General features: G+C 40.6%; 2 protein-coding genes across 2 annotated transcripts; one reads left to right on the top strand and one right to left on the bottom strand.

Moving 5' to 3' along the window:
- Positions 1 to 47: 47 nt before the first annotated feature.
- On the top strand, positions 48 to 6,700 carry cdkn1d (cyclin-dependent kinase inhibitor 1D). The gene is made up of 3 exons (XM_062382431.1): positions 48 to 188; positions 2,890 to 3,362; positions 3,454 to 6,700. The coding sequence occupies exons 2-3, from the start codon at positions 2,894 to 2,896 to the stop codon at positions 3,510 to 3,512; spliced, it is 528 nt and encodes a 175-aa protein (XP_062238415.1). The 5' UTR covers positions 48 to 188; positions 2,890 to 2,893; the 3' UTR covers positions 3,513 to 6,700.
- On the bottom strand, positions 6,669 to 16,285 carry slc37a3 (solute carrier family 37 member 3). The gene is made up of 14 exons (XM_062382428.1): positions 16,159 to 16,285; positions 14,427 to 14,670; positions 12,691 to 12,805; positions 11,993 to 12,085; positions 11,773 to 11,856; positions 11,302 to 11,447; positions 10,643 to 10,739; positions 10,466 to 10,550; positions 9,947 to 10,149; positions 9,716 to 9,857; positions 9,353 to 9,454; positions 8,892 to 9,091; positions 8,556 to 8,621; positions 6,669 to 8,203 (listed from the first exon to the last, which is right to left on the bottom strand). Exons 2-14 carry the CDS (start codon positions 14,501 to 14,503, stop codon positions 8,111 to 8,113), a joined length of 1,503 nt encoding a protein of 500 aa, XP_062238412.1. The 5' UTR covers positions 14,504 to 14,670; positions 16,159 to 16,285; the 3' UTR covers positions 6,669 to 8,110.
- Positions 16,286 to 17,301: the final 1,016 nt, after the last annotated feature.

Below are 17,301 nucleotides of genomic sequence, written 5' to 3'. Positions count from 1 at the left end.
AATCATCGCGTGGATCGGGTCTACTTTAAAGACACACACCACACACACACACACACGCCTCCGAGTGACAGTATTTGTTCCCGTGGGTCCGTGGAGTACACACACCTCGCACTGCTCTGACACTGCGCAGTTTACGGAGCTAACGTCAAACTCCGCATTTTCGACCCTTTGAGCTACTGACGCTGATGGTAAGAAACACGTTTATCTGAACCTGTATCTTTACTTTATTGTCAGTATTCAACGTTGTCATGTTTTTATAGTAATTTTTCCACGCATTTTTTAAATTGCTTTTTGTGTTTGGAAGAGCTCTTGCAGATTAACAAGTGATGCGGATTAATGTAAGGCTGCCGATACGTTCTTGACGCATTTACTTCGCTTTTCTCAACATTATTTAAGCATTAAAACGTAATAACAGGTTTCAATTTTAAGCCAACACTTTTTTGTACTTGTTAATATTATACAAAGTGAGTGTTGTGTGGTTGTTGCGTGTGTTTAGAGTTGTTGTGGATGATGGTTTTTGACACAGTCACGTCGCACTCTCTAAAACGTTTAGATACTTCAGTATCTGTGTAGCTATGACGCTAACATTTTTTGTCATTTTGTGTTAGTGTTTTTTTTTCGCGGATAAACATATAGCTGCGTAAGTTTAACACGCTTTTTCCAAACATTAACAAGCGCTTAAATAGTCGGTGCTGGTGAAAATGTCAAGCTGCCACTGTTTAGTTGTGGTTTATAGTGTTTTAGGGGATTGTTGTGTGTTTGCTGCGTGTTAAAAACGAGGGTGAGGCTTTGACAAGTTGCTGTAAGTGTGTCGCATCTCATTGACCCACATTCTCGTAGTGGAACTGCGTCACCAGCGTCTTCTCTCCGCATCTTCCCTCGCTCCTACAAACTCTGTGGTATCACTTCCCGGTGTCGTTCCGCGTTGCGTTGCCCGGTTGCGTGTTTGGATTTTGCGTTGATAAATGGCGAATTTGTAACCGCTGTGTTGTAGGGATTAGTTTGCGTGAAAAGTTGGAGGTAGTGTGCGTTTTTTTTTATTTCCCGGGTACACCGCGGGGAAACCTGATCTGAAAACCGCGCCCACTTCATTTTCTCGACGCAAACAACTTTCACTGACAGACTGGGGCAGCCCTGTCGGTCAAAGGCAGCAACTACACACTTTTATGTCTTTTCCTATTATTTTTGTATTCATAATCATTCCGCTGTGAATGAAACCGAGCCGATCAAAGTGGAGTGATGCGGTTTAAATCGACCTGACACTGTGACAAACAGTTTATATGGACAGACAGATAAATAAAACCTATAGGACTTGAGAAAGTGCTTTTCTCAGCGATGTATTCTCTGTGTGTCACTTGCGCAACATTGACACCTCCACCCTCGAACCCTCTGGTGTTTTTAAAACACGGCCTCTCATTTCTGTCTTCAGGCTGATAAGGTGCTGAAGTCCCATTGTTCTTTTTTTTATTGTTTTAAGTGCAAAGAACCAACAAAGCCCTTTTAAATTTAGCAAATGTTACAAATTACTTACTTCTATTAACAACCTCCAACAAAAATTAAAATGTTTCAGTCCTGGGTCCAAGTTTGGGACGATATGGTCAAAATTAAGATACTACAATTTCACAGCGGTTGAAAATTATCATGATAAATGTCACGTAATTATTTTGACTCTGTGAAGGCTGTGGTTTAAACGATTAACCATACATCCTCAAGCATAGGCATCATATCGCTATATGGACTTTTTGTTGACATGCTATTGATAAAAAGGATATTGGTGTAAGTATTGATATTTTATTATTGCCCAGTTCTGAGTCTGTGTGACATCAGAATGTCCAATGCATTGCCAAGCTAAGTGTATATGCAAAATGAGTTGTACTTGTATTCATCTCTTAACTAGGAGTCAGTACATGGCTGCACAAACGTGGGCCACTTAATGAGCAAACGGAAAAACAGAAAAAGATAAGCTAGCCGATAAATTGGTCAGGCCCTGGTAATGGAGGTACTATTGCTATATTTGAACATAGAGACAAAGGCACATGACAAGATAAAATCATCTTAAGGCCTTTTTGATAGAGTTCTGTGTCTGTGTCTGATGTCTATTACCAACCCAAATTGCATTTGCTGAGGGTCCCCTTATGGTCTGGGCCCCCAGGCTTGGTCATCCAGTCTTTGAAAGAGGACTCGTTTAGTATAGTATTCAGCAGCAGAGCTACATATCTCAATTCAGTAGTTACATTCCCATTAGATACATAATTAGCTTTTACTGCCGTCACACATCTGATAAAGCATTGAGCAGCCTGTCTGCAGGGAGTCAGACAAGAGGATCATTGACACCAGGCGTGTGGTTATTATACACCGCCATGTAAAATAAATCATCTAGATTGGAAGTGATACAATCTACAGTCCAGGTAGAAAGCCAATGATCAGTCCAGGTTAGTATTCAACAGTTTTACTCTAATGAAATGTGTCAGATGGGGAATGCAGAAAACATTCCTCACAAGTGGTGCACACAAGCCTTTTCTCCATGAGACCTTCTGACCTTTACTGTCGACCTTTCCCCCTCAAACACCAGAGCAGGTGGATGATCAGGTTGAAGTGGAGGCGTCGCGGCTGTGAATGTTGCAGGAGATTTATTTGGTGTTGGTTTAGTTATCCGTCACTGCAGTAATTACTCAGCAGGTTAGAGCACACATGGATTTGATCATATAAAACACACCCAAGCAGGCGTACAGCATGTTGGGGGTTTGAGCTTTTAATAGCTGAGGTGTGTGTGGGTTTTAGTAAAACCGCACATCACACCTCATTGAACCTCTGCAGGGCTGACAAATCAAGCACTTGACCTCTGGCCTTCCTTTAACTCTTTGTGTGTCTGTGTTTGTTCTCTGATAGGGACATGGCAATGGCCTCTCCATCAAAATCAACCACAGGATCACCTACGGCGTCTGACTCGGCGCTCTCCTGTCAAGGGGGCATCGAGGCCCTGAAGATGAAGGTGGGGCCCGTGAGGAGGAATCTCTTTGGGCCTTTGGACCACCAGCAGCTGCAGCAGGACTTCCAGAGGCTGCTCTGCATGAGCATGGAGATGGCCAACAAGCGGTGGAACTTCAATTTCCAGGCTGACGTGCCTGGAGAGGGCTCCAACATTGAATGGGAGGAGCTCAAGTGCCAGGATGTCCCAGCATTTTACCACAGCTGCATGATTAGGCCGGTGGTCGGGCCCGGGGCTGAGGCAAAGAAGGGGATGAAGCGGACATTGTCCTCGTCCCCGACGTCAAGCAGCTCGTCTGGGTCTGGGGATGAGTACTTGGAGTTGAGCACCAAGAGGTGCTGCAGAGGGAAACGTCGACAGTCCGCCATCACAGGTGAGTCCACACAACAAATAGTCTGCCGTTTTGGTTTAGATTGATCTGTCAGTAGGATTTCTTTGACTTTTGGGTTATTTTTTCCCTTCAGATTTCTTCAAGGTGAAGAAGAGCAGGCTTCTGCACTACAAATCTTCCTCCCGGCTATGAAAACCACAACGAGACCGGGTGGAGGATAAATGGTCCCCATCCCTCCAGGTGTCACCTCACATAGATATGTCTCATATCTTATGTATACTTGTAGCAAATTGTAACTGACTGTCCATAAACTCATTCAGCATGGGCTTACAAAACTCCTCCGACACAACGTACCTTTTAATCTTTCAGCACAAGGAAGCTACAGTTTTTGTAGTTAATCAAGCTTGGATTCTACAGTTTTTGTAGATAATTATAAATTATATATATATATACTGTATATATACTGTATATATTCTATATACTGTTTTCCTTAGCTGACTATACTGTGAAATCTTTTTGAATGCACTCTTTCAGGAAACAACAGAAAAACCGGCTTTAGTTCCTGGAGGTTTAGTTTCCTCTGAACGTGCCTCTGATAGTATTTGACCTCAACCCTTGACCTTTTTGTCTCCCTCTTGCTGAAAGTCATTAGAGGTTTCGATTATATGAGTGACTATTCTTGGCCTCACATGGCACACAGCTTTAAGTCTCATCCCGCGGCCCTTCCCTGATCGCTCGGATACAAAACCTCACACAGGGTTCAAAATTCAGCTGCGTGTCTGCGATTAGCGCCAGGTTAAAGGTCAACTGTTGAGGTTTGGCGATGAGGTAATGCAGCCACACCCTGTAGGATAATGACTTCAAATTCTGAGTAATAATAGCAGTGTTCCATATGTTACTATTTATTTATCATTTCACGATGTTAGTTCATCAACTAAATAAAGTAAAAAAAATAAAAATAAAAGGATAATGTGAAAAGCGAAATCAGATAAGTTGTCTTTTGAAACCTGTGCCATTTCCCCCAAATTAAAGACTATAATTCCTCATGGCTCATACATTACTCACCGTATTGCCCGTAATATTTAACACCATCACAACATAGCAAAAAATATACAAATTGCAAACTATTCCCTTTTTGCTTTGTCGGGTTGTAAAGGTTTATATTTTGGCAACACACCAGAATATACCTTATTTGGTTGTATGTTTTTTTATTTTCAGCTATGCTTCTAACGATGTAGCATTTTCCCACTCGGTTAGATTTATCTCACTGTGTTGCAGCTCAAAAGGAATCAAAACTTTTGTCTGTACGTTTAAATGTTCAGAAGAGCTGCATCACATGTTGTATCGCTGTGCAGTTTTTAAGGGTTTTTATCGTGTCTGTGTGCATATACGTGTTTGTGTACGAATGTGTCGGTGTGTTTTTCTTATCTTCGGGTTTTCACCAGTAGTAAAAATTGTGGCAGCTGAGGCAGTTTAACCAAAGAGAAAATTGCTGTGCCATTCAATTAGGAACACATCAGTGAAACAAGTTGCTTATGGTTTGAGTGATTGGCAATGGGTCAGAGAAGGTCACATCTCCAAATATTCAACTATCAAGTGAAAGCGCACAAAGAAAGGAAAAAAATTCTGTTCTTATATCTGGTTTACTATGTTCATGGGATCCGTAACTTTAAGTTGACTCAAACTGGATGTGCCTATTTTCTCTCCTTACCTTCAATAATTTAGTTTGCATTAGAATAAAAAGCCATAACCTGAATTAATCAAATCTCACTACCTCATCATCCAGTTACTCAAAAACTAAAAAAGAACAATGCTCAGGTCGTTTGTGTTTTTAGGCAGGAAATAAAGCCACGAATCAGTTGTGGTTAAAAGCTGGAGAGTTCAGCGCTGAAGTGTAGAGTTTCACACAAGGTAAAAGAGTCAGTGTGTCAGAGCGGGGGGGGGGGGGCACTCCGAGCAGAGGAAACTCTGGTCCCTCTAGGAGGAGGGGGCTGGGTTGTTGTTTTGGTCTCTCTCACTGCCTCTCTCTGCTTTGACAGCTTCGCAGAAACAGACAGAGCAGAGGAGTTTAGTGTTTGTGGGAACGAGGGCACGGAATAAAAAGCTTCTCTAAAGCGAGATACTTCAGGGGAACACAACAGATCCTGGAAGCAAAAGCATTTCTCCCTCCACACAAGAGGCCTGTGATTTAGCTTTTGTCTGCCGCCCCCCCCCCTCAAAAAGTCACACAGTCCCTCTTTCATAAACCAACCGCCTCAGTCTCTGCTAAGTATTGTCTACAAAGCAGCCGCTCATAATCATGTTAACACAACGTTGGCTTTTTTTCACGGCTCTACTCGGCTGTTTCCTCCCAGATTTAAACAGAGCACACGTGGCTGTTTAAAATAGTTCACCAGGATTACTTGTTGTTTTTGTTAATTTATCTATGTGTGTGAGTGTGAGACCGTGTTGTTTCGTGTGCAACTATCCTCTCAGCGTGTTAAAGACAAAACTTTCAATGTCTTTATTAACTTATTTTGGGTTTCTATCTTTTGTTTTTGTTCAGGGAACTAATTACAAATTCCCTTTTTTTTTGTTGCTATTGTTAACTAATTGTGTTATTTCTGAAACTACATCTTTGCACTACTTAAAACATTGTTGACAAGAGAAATATATTTTTTAAGTAATCTTTAAAAGAAGAACACACAAATCCTCATTGAGAAACTGAGGCACAGATTTTCTTGACGAAAAAGACGTTTTCCTCCCACTGGACCATTCACGCTCAAATTTTTAAGTCCATTGGCAGGAAATAAATTATAATGACGGTTTCAAAACAGGTCTGTTAGTGCCCAAGCAAACTCTGCTTTCCTAATTTAACTGTCGCAGCTATATCACAAATGTAGTGTTCTCTATTACTTTTGTATATGCATGAATGTATGATAATCTTTGTAAACGATTTGTAATAATGATATTGTAATTTAATACCGATTTTGTGTATCCTTGCAACGTGTAAGAAGTGTATATGCATGGGATCAGAATCATATCCTTTTCGTTTTTAATAGATATTTGTATGGAATCTGTTGAGTTGTTGGTGCACTGCTACCTTTTTTACAATGTTGATCACATAGTGTGCTGAGAATAATTAAATGTTAATGAATGATAAGCCTTAAAAATACTGGTGTTGAGTTTTGTTTCACAGTATATGAAGATGGACTAAAAGGGGCCGAATCTATAGCACCTCCTGGTGGTGTAGATATAACATTGCACATGTTAACAATGAAGTTGATGTCATTCTGTCGCTTGCAGTAATATTATTGCATCTTAGATATAATTCAAGATTGTATTCAAAGTGAAAGAAATGTTCATGAATTGCAAAAAATTAAATTTGCGTTTATTTACAACCGTTGCATTTACATTGGTTTAAACTTGAAAAGTCAACAAACAAAAATATACACAACAGACACATTTAAAAGGTACCTTCCATGACATTTAAAGTTCAAGTTCAGAGACACTAGAGGTTCAAGTCTCATTACTTCTCCTTTGCATTAAGAGCATTTAGAAGGTTTGGCATCAGTAACTTGTACCAGATTATATTACATCCTCTTGTCATTCTTAAAAATAGTCGAGATGATGATCCATGTATCTGCACGCATAGGTGCAAACTACCTGTTGTGTCTAATGACCATAGTGGTTGGAAAATGTTGGTCTCTTTTACTGGTTTGAATAAAGGAATCATCCTTCCAGTGAGTCAGAAGTATCCAAGTAATGAAGATAAACATCAACATGTAAATGATCAACCAGCTGCTGATAAATCAGAAGAAATGGAGCAGTACCACTAGAAAAAATGAGGGACAGTGCAATCAATAGGTGAATTTTCATTTTTGGATGACCTATCCCTTTAAGAAAAACATGGTAGATTGAGTGCAGAGTAAAATGTGTCTGTTACTGTGTGCGTGTGTGTGAGAAATAGTGACCAGCGAGTTTAAAATGATTTATTATGATACATCAAAATAGTGACAGAAACAAGTGACATTTTAAAGAGAACCAGTCCCCGTCGTGACCAATCTTGACAGCATCCTTATTTACCCCAATAAAACAAAACTGTACACAGGAGAAATCAAATATATGTGGTGAACATTTCTAAAAACCCAGATAAAAGTGGTTCACTAAAACCTTTAAGACTCCATCTCGTCTCCGTGAGAATCTTGAGAGTGCAATGTTCATTGTTTCAACTAAAAGCTAAATATCATACATATCTACAAAATCTGACAATAAATGTCTACATTACAAATATTGTTCACATTCTTTAAGCCGTACCGACCTTAAACATGTCTTGAAGGGTCTCGTTTTTAAATTAAGAACTTGTGGTTTAAAATTCAAATGACTTCATCGCATGTACATTATAAATATTAAATCCATTTCAAACATTAAATATATACACAAGCACATTCTGTGACGGCTCAGCAAAGCCTGGCGCAAACAGACGGTCAGTTCCCTTTTAAAGCTTGGCTCAGCTGGACACTTTGTACATTTACATTTTTGTTATCTACAGAGTGGAAAAAAAACAAGTGTTGTGCTCAACGACGCTAGGCCTGCTCAAACTCACATGTGCACAAACACACACACACACGTGCACACACATACACGGTGTGTTGGTGGTTGTGGGTGTGAGTCTCAGTCACGTTCACCACTGTGAGAAACTTCATCCACCACATCCTATCACATCCCACAACTCACCTAAACAGAACCGTTTCTGAGCAGGCCGTCTGCGCCAATGGTCGAAACGCTGCGGATGGAAGGCACTGAGGTTTTCATAGCTGGTGTTGCAGCGCTCGTCTGTCCCTCCACATGGCTCGCAGTTCGTTGAGGAGCAAGGGAGTGATGAACACAATGCTGCCCCCTGTCTGGAACGTAGAAACAAAGACATCACAGATGGGTTCTGAAGCAGCATAATGGAATTCAGCAGTCTTTCATTCTATAGTTGTGTCTCAATTCGAGGACTGCCCTGTTCAGACGACTCGGTCTTAGCAGCTAGTGAAGTAAAATGTGACCTTCTGGTCAAAAGAAAATTTCACCACCAGCTTGTCCCGTCCTTATTTCCTTAACCTAGCAACACGACAGGACAGCTTTAATGCCCCTTAATGTGCATTATTAGTTGTTTTCTTTTTTTTAACAACTAAGAACTGCACCTGTTCTCTGCAAACTGTCAAAAAGTCCTTTGTGAATAAAGCCTGCTTTAATTTTAGGAGATCTTACCATGACGACGAAGAAGTAGAACACATACATCCAGCCCAGCTTGCTCTCGATCAGGGACACCAGGTACTAGAAGGCGAAGGAGAAACAGAATGAACATCGTTCTGTGGAAAGGCCTCTGATTGAACCCAGAGCTGTGTGTCTGACTTTATATTGCGTTAACAGGAACGGGATGGATTTACGGATGGACGGATGAACAATGCTAATACGTAACACCTCCGGCCACTGGCTGGTGCGGAGGCGTAGACATTATTAAAGAACAGGTTTAAAAAGACATTGAGGATTCTTAAGTAAAATCATCTGAAGTCTCCTTGTGTTACATCCTGTATTTGGGATTACCTGTCCCCCTGCAGCTCCCATACTTCCGGTTCCATCCACTATACCAGTAACAGTAGCCAGAGCCTGCTGACTGCCCCTCAGAGCCTCCTGTCTCCCCAGGTCGGCAGAAATGGCCGAGCTGATGATGTTGGATGGGCCGCCAATGAAGAAGCCGGTTAAGGCCAACAGTGTGGCGTTTATCACCTGGTCGTTAGGTGAACCTGAGAGGAGAGAGAGTCGCAATTGTAAACTGAGAACCAGGATATATTATATATGTTTAAGCCTTGAGTGCAGATATCATGAAAAAGTCTAATGTATTGAACAAGTGCTTGTGTTGAAATAATGAAAAGCAGCAATTATGAAAAAAAGGCATAATAAAAGCTAATTAATTAATTTCCATGCTGTTATTTTATTTTAATCAGTCAAACCCTGTGTCTCCAAAGAGTGCGTTTGATTTACAGATTAAATGTGTGCGTACTCACGGCTGTATCCCACCAGGGCTCCCATCGCCACTGCCAGACTCAACGCCAACACCGGGGCTCTCTTACCCATGCAGTCAGAGATCAGACCCTGAACTGTTCCTCCTGACACACGGAGACAAGGACATATCGCTGCAGATTATTTGTCTTTTTCCATCAACTAATCCTCTGTTCATTTCAGCTCATATTAATTTCCAGCTTATATGTGAGCCTTTCTACTTTAAAGCTCAAAACAGAAAAGCTCTGGCCTCATATCTATTAAATACATGAATTCTGTTTTTTCTTTGAAATCAAAAAAAATCAATGGTATGTGTTAAAATGATTCAAGTAGAGGATGATAACTAGAATTTGCTGTCTGCCACTTACCGATGATTCCTCCGACATCGTACCACACAGACAAGCGGTCGGCCTCGGCCTCCTTCCAGCCGAAATTGCTACTCAGGTAGAAAGGGAGCCAGAAGAAGAAGGAGTAGTTGACCAGCTTCAGACACGCATAAGACAACGAATACTGCAGTTCAAACAGAAACAGAGTCAACATGGAGTCAAACTTGTGGATAGCTTCTTGTAAATTAATCAGTCTTCACTTGTGGGGCTCACAGGTAAAACTCCCGGTAGACAGAAGGCCTGGAAGAAGCCAACAGCTGGAAGGGACTCTTCTTCGGGCTCATCCAGCTGCTGAGCCGGCTGGTGTCGTGCGCCATAGACCTCCACCTCATCCTCCTCGTCGCTCATCAGAGGCTTGTGGCTGTCAGTGTCCGTCTCCACCGGGCTGAGGCCAGTCTCGGATTCCATACATAAACCTGACACACACACAGAAACACATAGTCAAGCTGGGGAGAGTGGCTAAACGAAGAAAAGACTTGAGGTTATGACAAACACACTTTTTTCTATATTAGAAGGTGCACTTTTGCCAGTGTAACTGTGACACAAATTTAAATAGGTTTCAGTGGGAAAAACTTCAATTAAAAGTAAACTGACGCTACTTTCCGACATGCACTGAAATCCAGATATTTTCCAAAAGACATTTGTGAAAATGTGGAATAAATAAGCCGCATTTAGATAAGGTTGAGATCCATCTATACACACATTTACTAGCATATTGCCGGCAGTTCTTACCGACTTCTTTTGGGGAGGTCAGAAGGCCGAAGAACACAATCACCCCGCCAGCAAACTGCACCACTGACGTCACCAGGAAGGCGTACTGCGCACAGCATCATGTTAGCATTTAGCTTCTCAGAATATGATGTTAAAAAGTAACAGCAAAGTGTGTTTGTGTGTGTGTAAATGCGTTACCTCGTATCCATACTTGAGCACACTAGAAGCTAAGAAAGCCCCCAGGATGTTGCCTACAGAGGCACAAGCACTCCACAGACCAAACACAAAGCCTCGCCTGGAGAACAACATCATGAAGTACAATTATTTAAAGATATGCATATTATAAAACCCTTTAGATACCATCTCTTGAAAACACTTAAAATACTAAATGTACTATATTTTATAAAATGAAAACTTCAAGATTCGAGAACTTTATTCTCGAAACACAACGAAATTTTGGAAAAGTTAAAAATATCTAATTGTCCCTTTTATAAAGATTTAAAAGTGTAAAAATACAATATGTAAAAATAAGAAACTACTCAAAATCTAAAAAAGTTCAATTAACTTCAATAAACACAAGACAAGGTAACAAGGGTGTAATGCTACATTAAAAATAGCTCAGTGACTTCCTACTATTTCTGTATATTCAGCATATTATGTTTGCAAGTTCTTTGACTATGGAAAACTGAGTCTAAATGGCGTCTGTGTTTTGGCAACAGCACCAATAAATGGACGTCTTTGTGCAAGTGTGGGCTTGTGTGTGTCTGAGTGTGGGTGTGTGTCATAAGCTCTTTGGTAAATATCTCTGGCTGGACAGATGCCGGTAACGGTTTTCCAAACAGAGAAATGTCACCCACCCCGTCTTGCCGAACCAGTTGCCCATGACGGCCACCACACACGGCCAGACGGCGGACTGCAGCAGCCCGTTCAGGATCCACAGGCCACAGTACAGGTAGACGTTGTATATGTGGAGCCACTCTGTCAGAGTGCCGAACACAAATCCCTGCAAACACAGGAACAAACAGAATCATAGTAAAACAAACCAGGATTAAATCTTCATCAGACTGACTTCTGTTCTAAAATCAATATTTCACTCACAGGAAGATGAATAATACAGACTATCGCTTCTTAATGTGCATACTCTTTTGGGGAAAAGAAAATCACTCTCTAATAATTACACCACAACATTTATGTACTTTACATGACCCTATTTATTTAGACTAAGACTAGTTTTAAGATGCATATCATCAGTTTGAGGCTTTTTTCTTTTTTTAACGGTGTGACATGATAATATAAGACCTAATAAAACCTTTAGTATGTGTACGTACCACTGCAGCAGAGCCACACAGGCCGAAGCAGAGAACATAGCGCAGGTTTACTCTGTCTCCAATCACACCACTCAAATACAGACCCTGTGTGGACAGGAAGAAAAAAGACACAGTTTAAAGAAAAAAGACGACTACAGGTCAGGTTTGTTTAATCATGTCACAGGAATGTTCCTTGACATTATCTATTTCACTGTCACATAATACAATGTTCCATACTCACCACGGCGTACGAAAAGAGAAAGATGGAGTCCAGAGCTCCCAGGAAGAGAGTGGCCTGCTTTTCATCTGCAAACAGATGATTGTCCTCCCATGTCTGGGACAGAAAACATACTGAGTTATATGCATTATATCAAGGGACCAATAGAGGCCACGACTTAAATAGGACTGTCGACAGTACTGCATGTAGTAAAATCACAAAGGTGAAAGTGAAAAGCTTTTACAGCAAAAGTAAAAATTAACTGAATAACAGGTCAAATAAATATCTCAATCTTGGTAACCGGTCTCAGTGGCAATGTTAGCCAAAAACCCTAAGGTCCTTCTCACAGGATCGAAATCGAACTGATCATCTTGTGTGAGCCAAAATAAATATTTAACCTGTGGTGGGAATATTTTATTTAGGCTGCAGATAATTATATAGATATTATATTAAGACAGGAGTAGAGCTCTGATATTTACTTTTGACAGTTACATCTTGTTTTAAGTTTGTATTTCGACGCCACAACGTATTTTGACCCCTGGATAACTTTGAATGCATCACAGCAAAGAGCCTGCATAGCATCTTAGTGGGAGTTTTTCACAGACGCCGCTACACAGCTTTTCATCTTGTTTTCATTGAGATTGAACATTGCATCTAAACTATGTGTTGGTGAAATATTGTTCTATGTTGAAATGCAAGCTGTTCTGTTCGGTGCTCTGTACCTCGCCAGGGGAGAAAGTTGACCCATTGACATTCTGGGTGGACGGCGTCCACTGGGCCGAGATGCTCACTTTCACATTGCTGAATGTCTTCCGTGATGCATGCAGCAACACATAGCTGCAGAGACAGAAATGCACGTTAGTCAGAAACTAAAAAGCTAAATCTATTTGATATATTTAACTAAATGTATCCAAGTAGGAAGAGGTAAAATGTCACATTTCAGGAAGGGAAAGCAAATACTTAATTATTCCTGTACATTTATCAAGCGTTGAGTAATTAAGTGCTAATGGTTGAGAAAAATGGCTGATATGCCACAATATACTACTAGCACTACTAAAAGTCCTTAAAAATGATTGGACGAGGTCATATACATAATATTCAGAAGTTTAATTTGGAGACATTTCAATTCCAAAGTTGCAGCAGTTTGATCCATTAACAGGAAACACTGAATTGTTGTCCAGCATTATATAAGAAGTGTGAAATGGGGGAAATAACACAATGCAAACAGAGCGTCTCTGCTGAGTTCACTGTTTGCTCCAAACTTCTAGACGGTACGTTGCACTGTTCCTGATAAGGTGAGTCATGACTATGGTGACCTGGCCACAGATGTATGAGATCACAACCAGTGATTAATGATTGACTACAGTATATATATATATATATATATATATTTTTATACATGAGTTGGGTCTAAATAAAGAAGCACAAGTTTGAAGTTTACCAGACGGTCATAAACATGATACATGCTCTGCTCTGTTCAACATCCCCGCACATTCTCCTTTTCAAAACAACATGCAGGGTTTGATAAAAGGTTTTGTCCAACCAGTTAATCTACACTTAAAAAAATGGTTATTTGTATTTTCTAACAATATTTCAAGTATTTGTAATGTTCTTTTCTTATAAAGAAAACTTATCACAACCACAAAATAATAAATGTCATACTTTCTAACATTCAGGCTGTGAACTGCTGCCATCCTGAATGATAGAAATCAATATACACCCTTAGTACTATCTAGGGAATGTCTGTCCAGAGTTAGCCTTGCACCCCCAAAGACCTTTCACCTAAATTGACAGCTCACATCCAGTGTTTCTACTTTAGCTACAGTGCATTAAAATGTCCTGTTCATGTTGCATCCTCTATACATCTCCACTCTTGTCACAGCTCAGCAGTCTATTGACAAGAAGTTTAAAAATGTATGTTTTATAACTCCTGCAAATTTCTGTTGAAAATCTCAAACAATTCTTTCCTGTGAATAGCTAACCAAGCGGCAAGCAAATTAAAAGTAGTCTAAAAAACTAAATGCAAACACATGTATGGTCACCAGGCTGCCAGGCGAACAAGAAACAAAAATGGCAACAAAATAACAACTGGCTAAATTTCCATTTCATGATGCCATGGTGAAAATGTCATCCAAGCCAAGGAAGATAAAGTGAAGCAATGAATCCTGGTCACTGTGTACATGATGAGCCATTTTTGCAAAGGTCATAAGTTATAAGTTGCTTTTCTTCATGCAATAAATTATTTCTCTATTTTTTCCCCGCATGAGAGTGAAGTTTATTTCTCGCTGCTTTGACAACAATGACATCCCACTGGTCACTGATGAGCTCAACAATCATGTCCACACTGGGATTTCCGTTACCCCAAGTACATGACTCTTATCATCACGGGTATAAACACTTCAGCAGCTTCAACTTGGGCAAAATCGTACAACCAGGACACGGGATGGGCCGGGTTTACCTAAAGAAGGTGAGGAGGAAGGCAACCAGGTGATGATTGGTGTACTGTGACAGGTAGCCACAGCACAAGGGAGGCATCACAGGGGGCGGCTGGAGGGAGGAAGAGGAGGTGGAGGACGAGGAAGGAGGTGGAGTTGGTGGAGGTCTTCAGGGGGGAACAGCGACAGGATAAGGGGAAGGGGCAGCTACAGTCCCACTAGGCCACGTGGGACAAGGACATCACTAGAACAACAACAAAGCTGTGCCTGCAAAGGGACGAAATCAGGGTTAAGTCAGTTAACTGTATTAATGTTTATCATCAAGAACTCTATTCAACATTAATGGACACATTTTAGTAGTCCGTTATAAATCCCAGCTGTCTCTTGCATATTCCATTTGTTTAAAAGTTTACCATAACTTGCAGTAACCATATGAACTATATTTATTTTACATTTCACTGCATTTAAATGTAAGAACCTGCTTTTGGATGTGAAAGAAGACCATTAATAGACTTGTCTTGACTGAACACTGAGTTGTGCACTGCCTCAGGTATCAATGGCCCAATTGTGACGTCTACAGCCTCTGATTCCTCCTCCCCACCAACACGTTCAGCCTCAGCTGCGCTGTTTACACAGGACTCAACTAACCAGGTAGTCAAGATGCAACAACTCGTGTTCTGAATTAAGATTTACACTGTGTGTATCTGAAAGTTGTGAACAATCTGATCCTCTATCCACTTCCTTTCTTTTCATCAAGTTATATAAGCCTTAAGAGATATTCATTATACCAGAAAACTCTGTGGTATGAAAAACTGGCTTGTTTACCACATTATCCAAAAAAAGGAGAAATAGATGGATTCACTGGCATAGAACAGGCAATTACCTGTACACCTGCCAGAGTGTGCCTGCTTCTTAAAATAAACCACTGTGGACACTGTGTCTTTATACTGTGACTGGCTTTGTTTATAATGGCCAGGAGCCAAAGACACACTGATGATAACATCTGTGGCCTCATTTCTATTACCTTATTTTCTGCGACACCACCCAGAAAAGGTTGCTGAATGCCAAACAACGTGATCCATATATGATTCTGTGTTTAATCATCTACTAGGACAAAAGGGACAAATCTAAAAGTTGCTGATTCCTATTTTAACAAGTTTCCAATAAGGGATAGATGCTGTTATTGATGAAATAACACTTCTTGCAGAAGGAGTTGCATTGAAACTGGGCTTCATCTACAGTATCATACATAATCACAGTCACAGGTGGATTGTAACACTTCATCTCATCCATTCCTTCAGCAGCAACCTCGAAGAAACACACCCAATAATGACAATGAGAGGATTTTCTTTGCATGGGAGCAGGACGTGCTGTTCAAAAGACGCTATCAATGTCCTTCACATTTCACAACAGATGAGCTCTGATTTGTGCCCCTGGTTTAATTGACACTGTTCAGTTTGAGGAGGTGTTGTTTTGTTGCAGTGACGTAGGTGTGAGCGCCATGTCTTTATTTCTCAACACAATAGCCACATCACATGCTTAAAAGGAACAATCAGCCAGTTTCGGTACCAACCCCCCCACCCTGCATCTCTTCCTTACTGAGTGACAAGGCTCATCACGATATGTGGGGACAGTTTTAGCTAGATCCGGGTTTATCAAAGCGAAAGCACAGAGTATCCCTCCACGAACAGACAGGAGACAGTTACAGAGTTAGACTCCTTTGAATGAATCAAGCAAAACAAACGGGTTTCTTACGTTTTCAGCTCGGCTTGTCGCTCAGCAGCTCGTTTCTCTGGGCAGCGGCTCCCTGTGTTTACTGTAGACTCTCGTGTCACGGATGTCCCCGGCACTGCTGCAGAGCGCTGCGGCGCACTGCTGCCACCAGCAGGACCGGGGTGGAGTTACAGGTGTAAACACGAGATAGAGGGAGGGCTGAGGGAGAAACAGCTGCTGAGCTCTCACCTGTCACTGACTTGTGTTGTGGACCCAACTTGTCATTGGCTGCAGTCAGATTCCAGCATAGTTTAACATGTGTAACCGCCAAAAATCAGTCTATTAAAGAGTCCAAGTTCACTGCTTGACACTGCAACAGGGACCCAGCAGTGCCTGCTTGAATACTGGTAAGCCTGTTTTAATAATGTATTATCAGTTTGTAAGGATTATCTATGAGTTAGTTCAAACTGTATATACGGGGGGTGATTGTACATCATTTAAAAGATAAAATTATTAAGTTTAAGAGCGGAAGAAGCATATGATTATATGTCTTCTAAAATCAAAGAAAGCAAAGGATATAATACAAAATATACCATCAATGACAGCAGATGAGAGTAAGTAAGTATAGAAAAATAAGTATCGGGAAATATATGTATTGATATATATGTTTATAAATCTAAAATGTACATATGCCATAAATGTTACTTAAAATATATTTAAATAGAAAGATTTACAATGCAGTTTATAATCGGATCTTAAATACATAAAAACTTTAATAAAAAGAAAGAAATTTCACTTGAAGTTAAACAAAGTAGTGTATGTCATATAGGCTTTTTGTTTGTACTGATTTTAAAATCATTGTCCTGGAAATTTGAATGTATCATTTAATGGTTACCCCTTATGTAGTCTGTATTGAAGCAGAAAAACACTTCTCCGAGGAATGAATAATTTAGATCCCTCTTGTTATTTCTTACTAAATTGTGGTTTCCAAATTTCTCTGGAAGACTTTTATTGAGTTCGGTAGAGCAGCTGCATGACCAACTGTAGCTCTGGAGCAGCTGTGACGTGAGTTCCCGCAAACTTCAGATTCCCTGGAGGAGCAGAAATGATGATCATCATTCATAATGATCATTCATGAAAGATTAGGGATTTGAAGTGGTCTCAGTCAGTATTAAGAGTCTAAAG

Source organism: Platichthys flesus, chromosome 23 (assembly GCF_949316205.1).
Source record: "Platichthys flesus chromosome 23, fPlaFle2.1, whole genome shotgun sequence".
NCBI lineage: Eukaryota > Metazoa > Chordata > Actinopteri > Pleuronectiformes > Pleuronectidae > Platichthys > Platichthys flesus.
The sequence above is the reverse complement of the archived record's forward strand: the minus strand, read 5'-3'. Positions and strand labels throughout refer to the sequence as shown.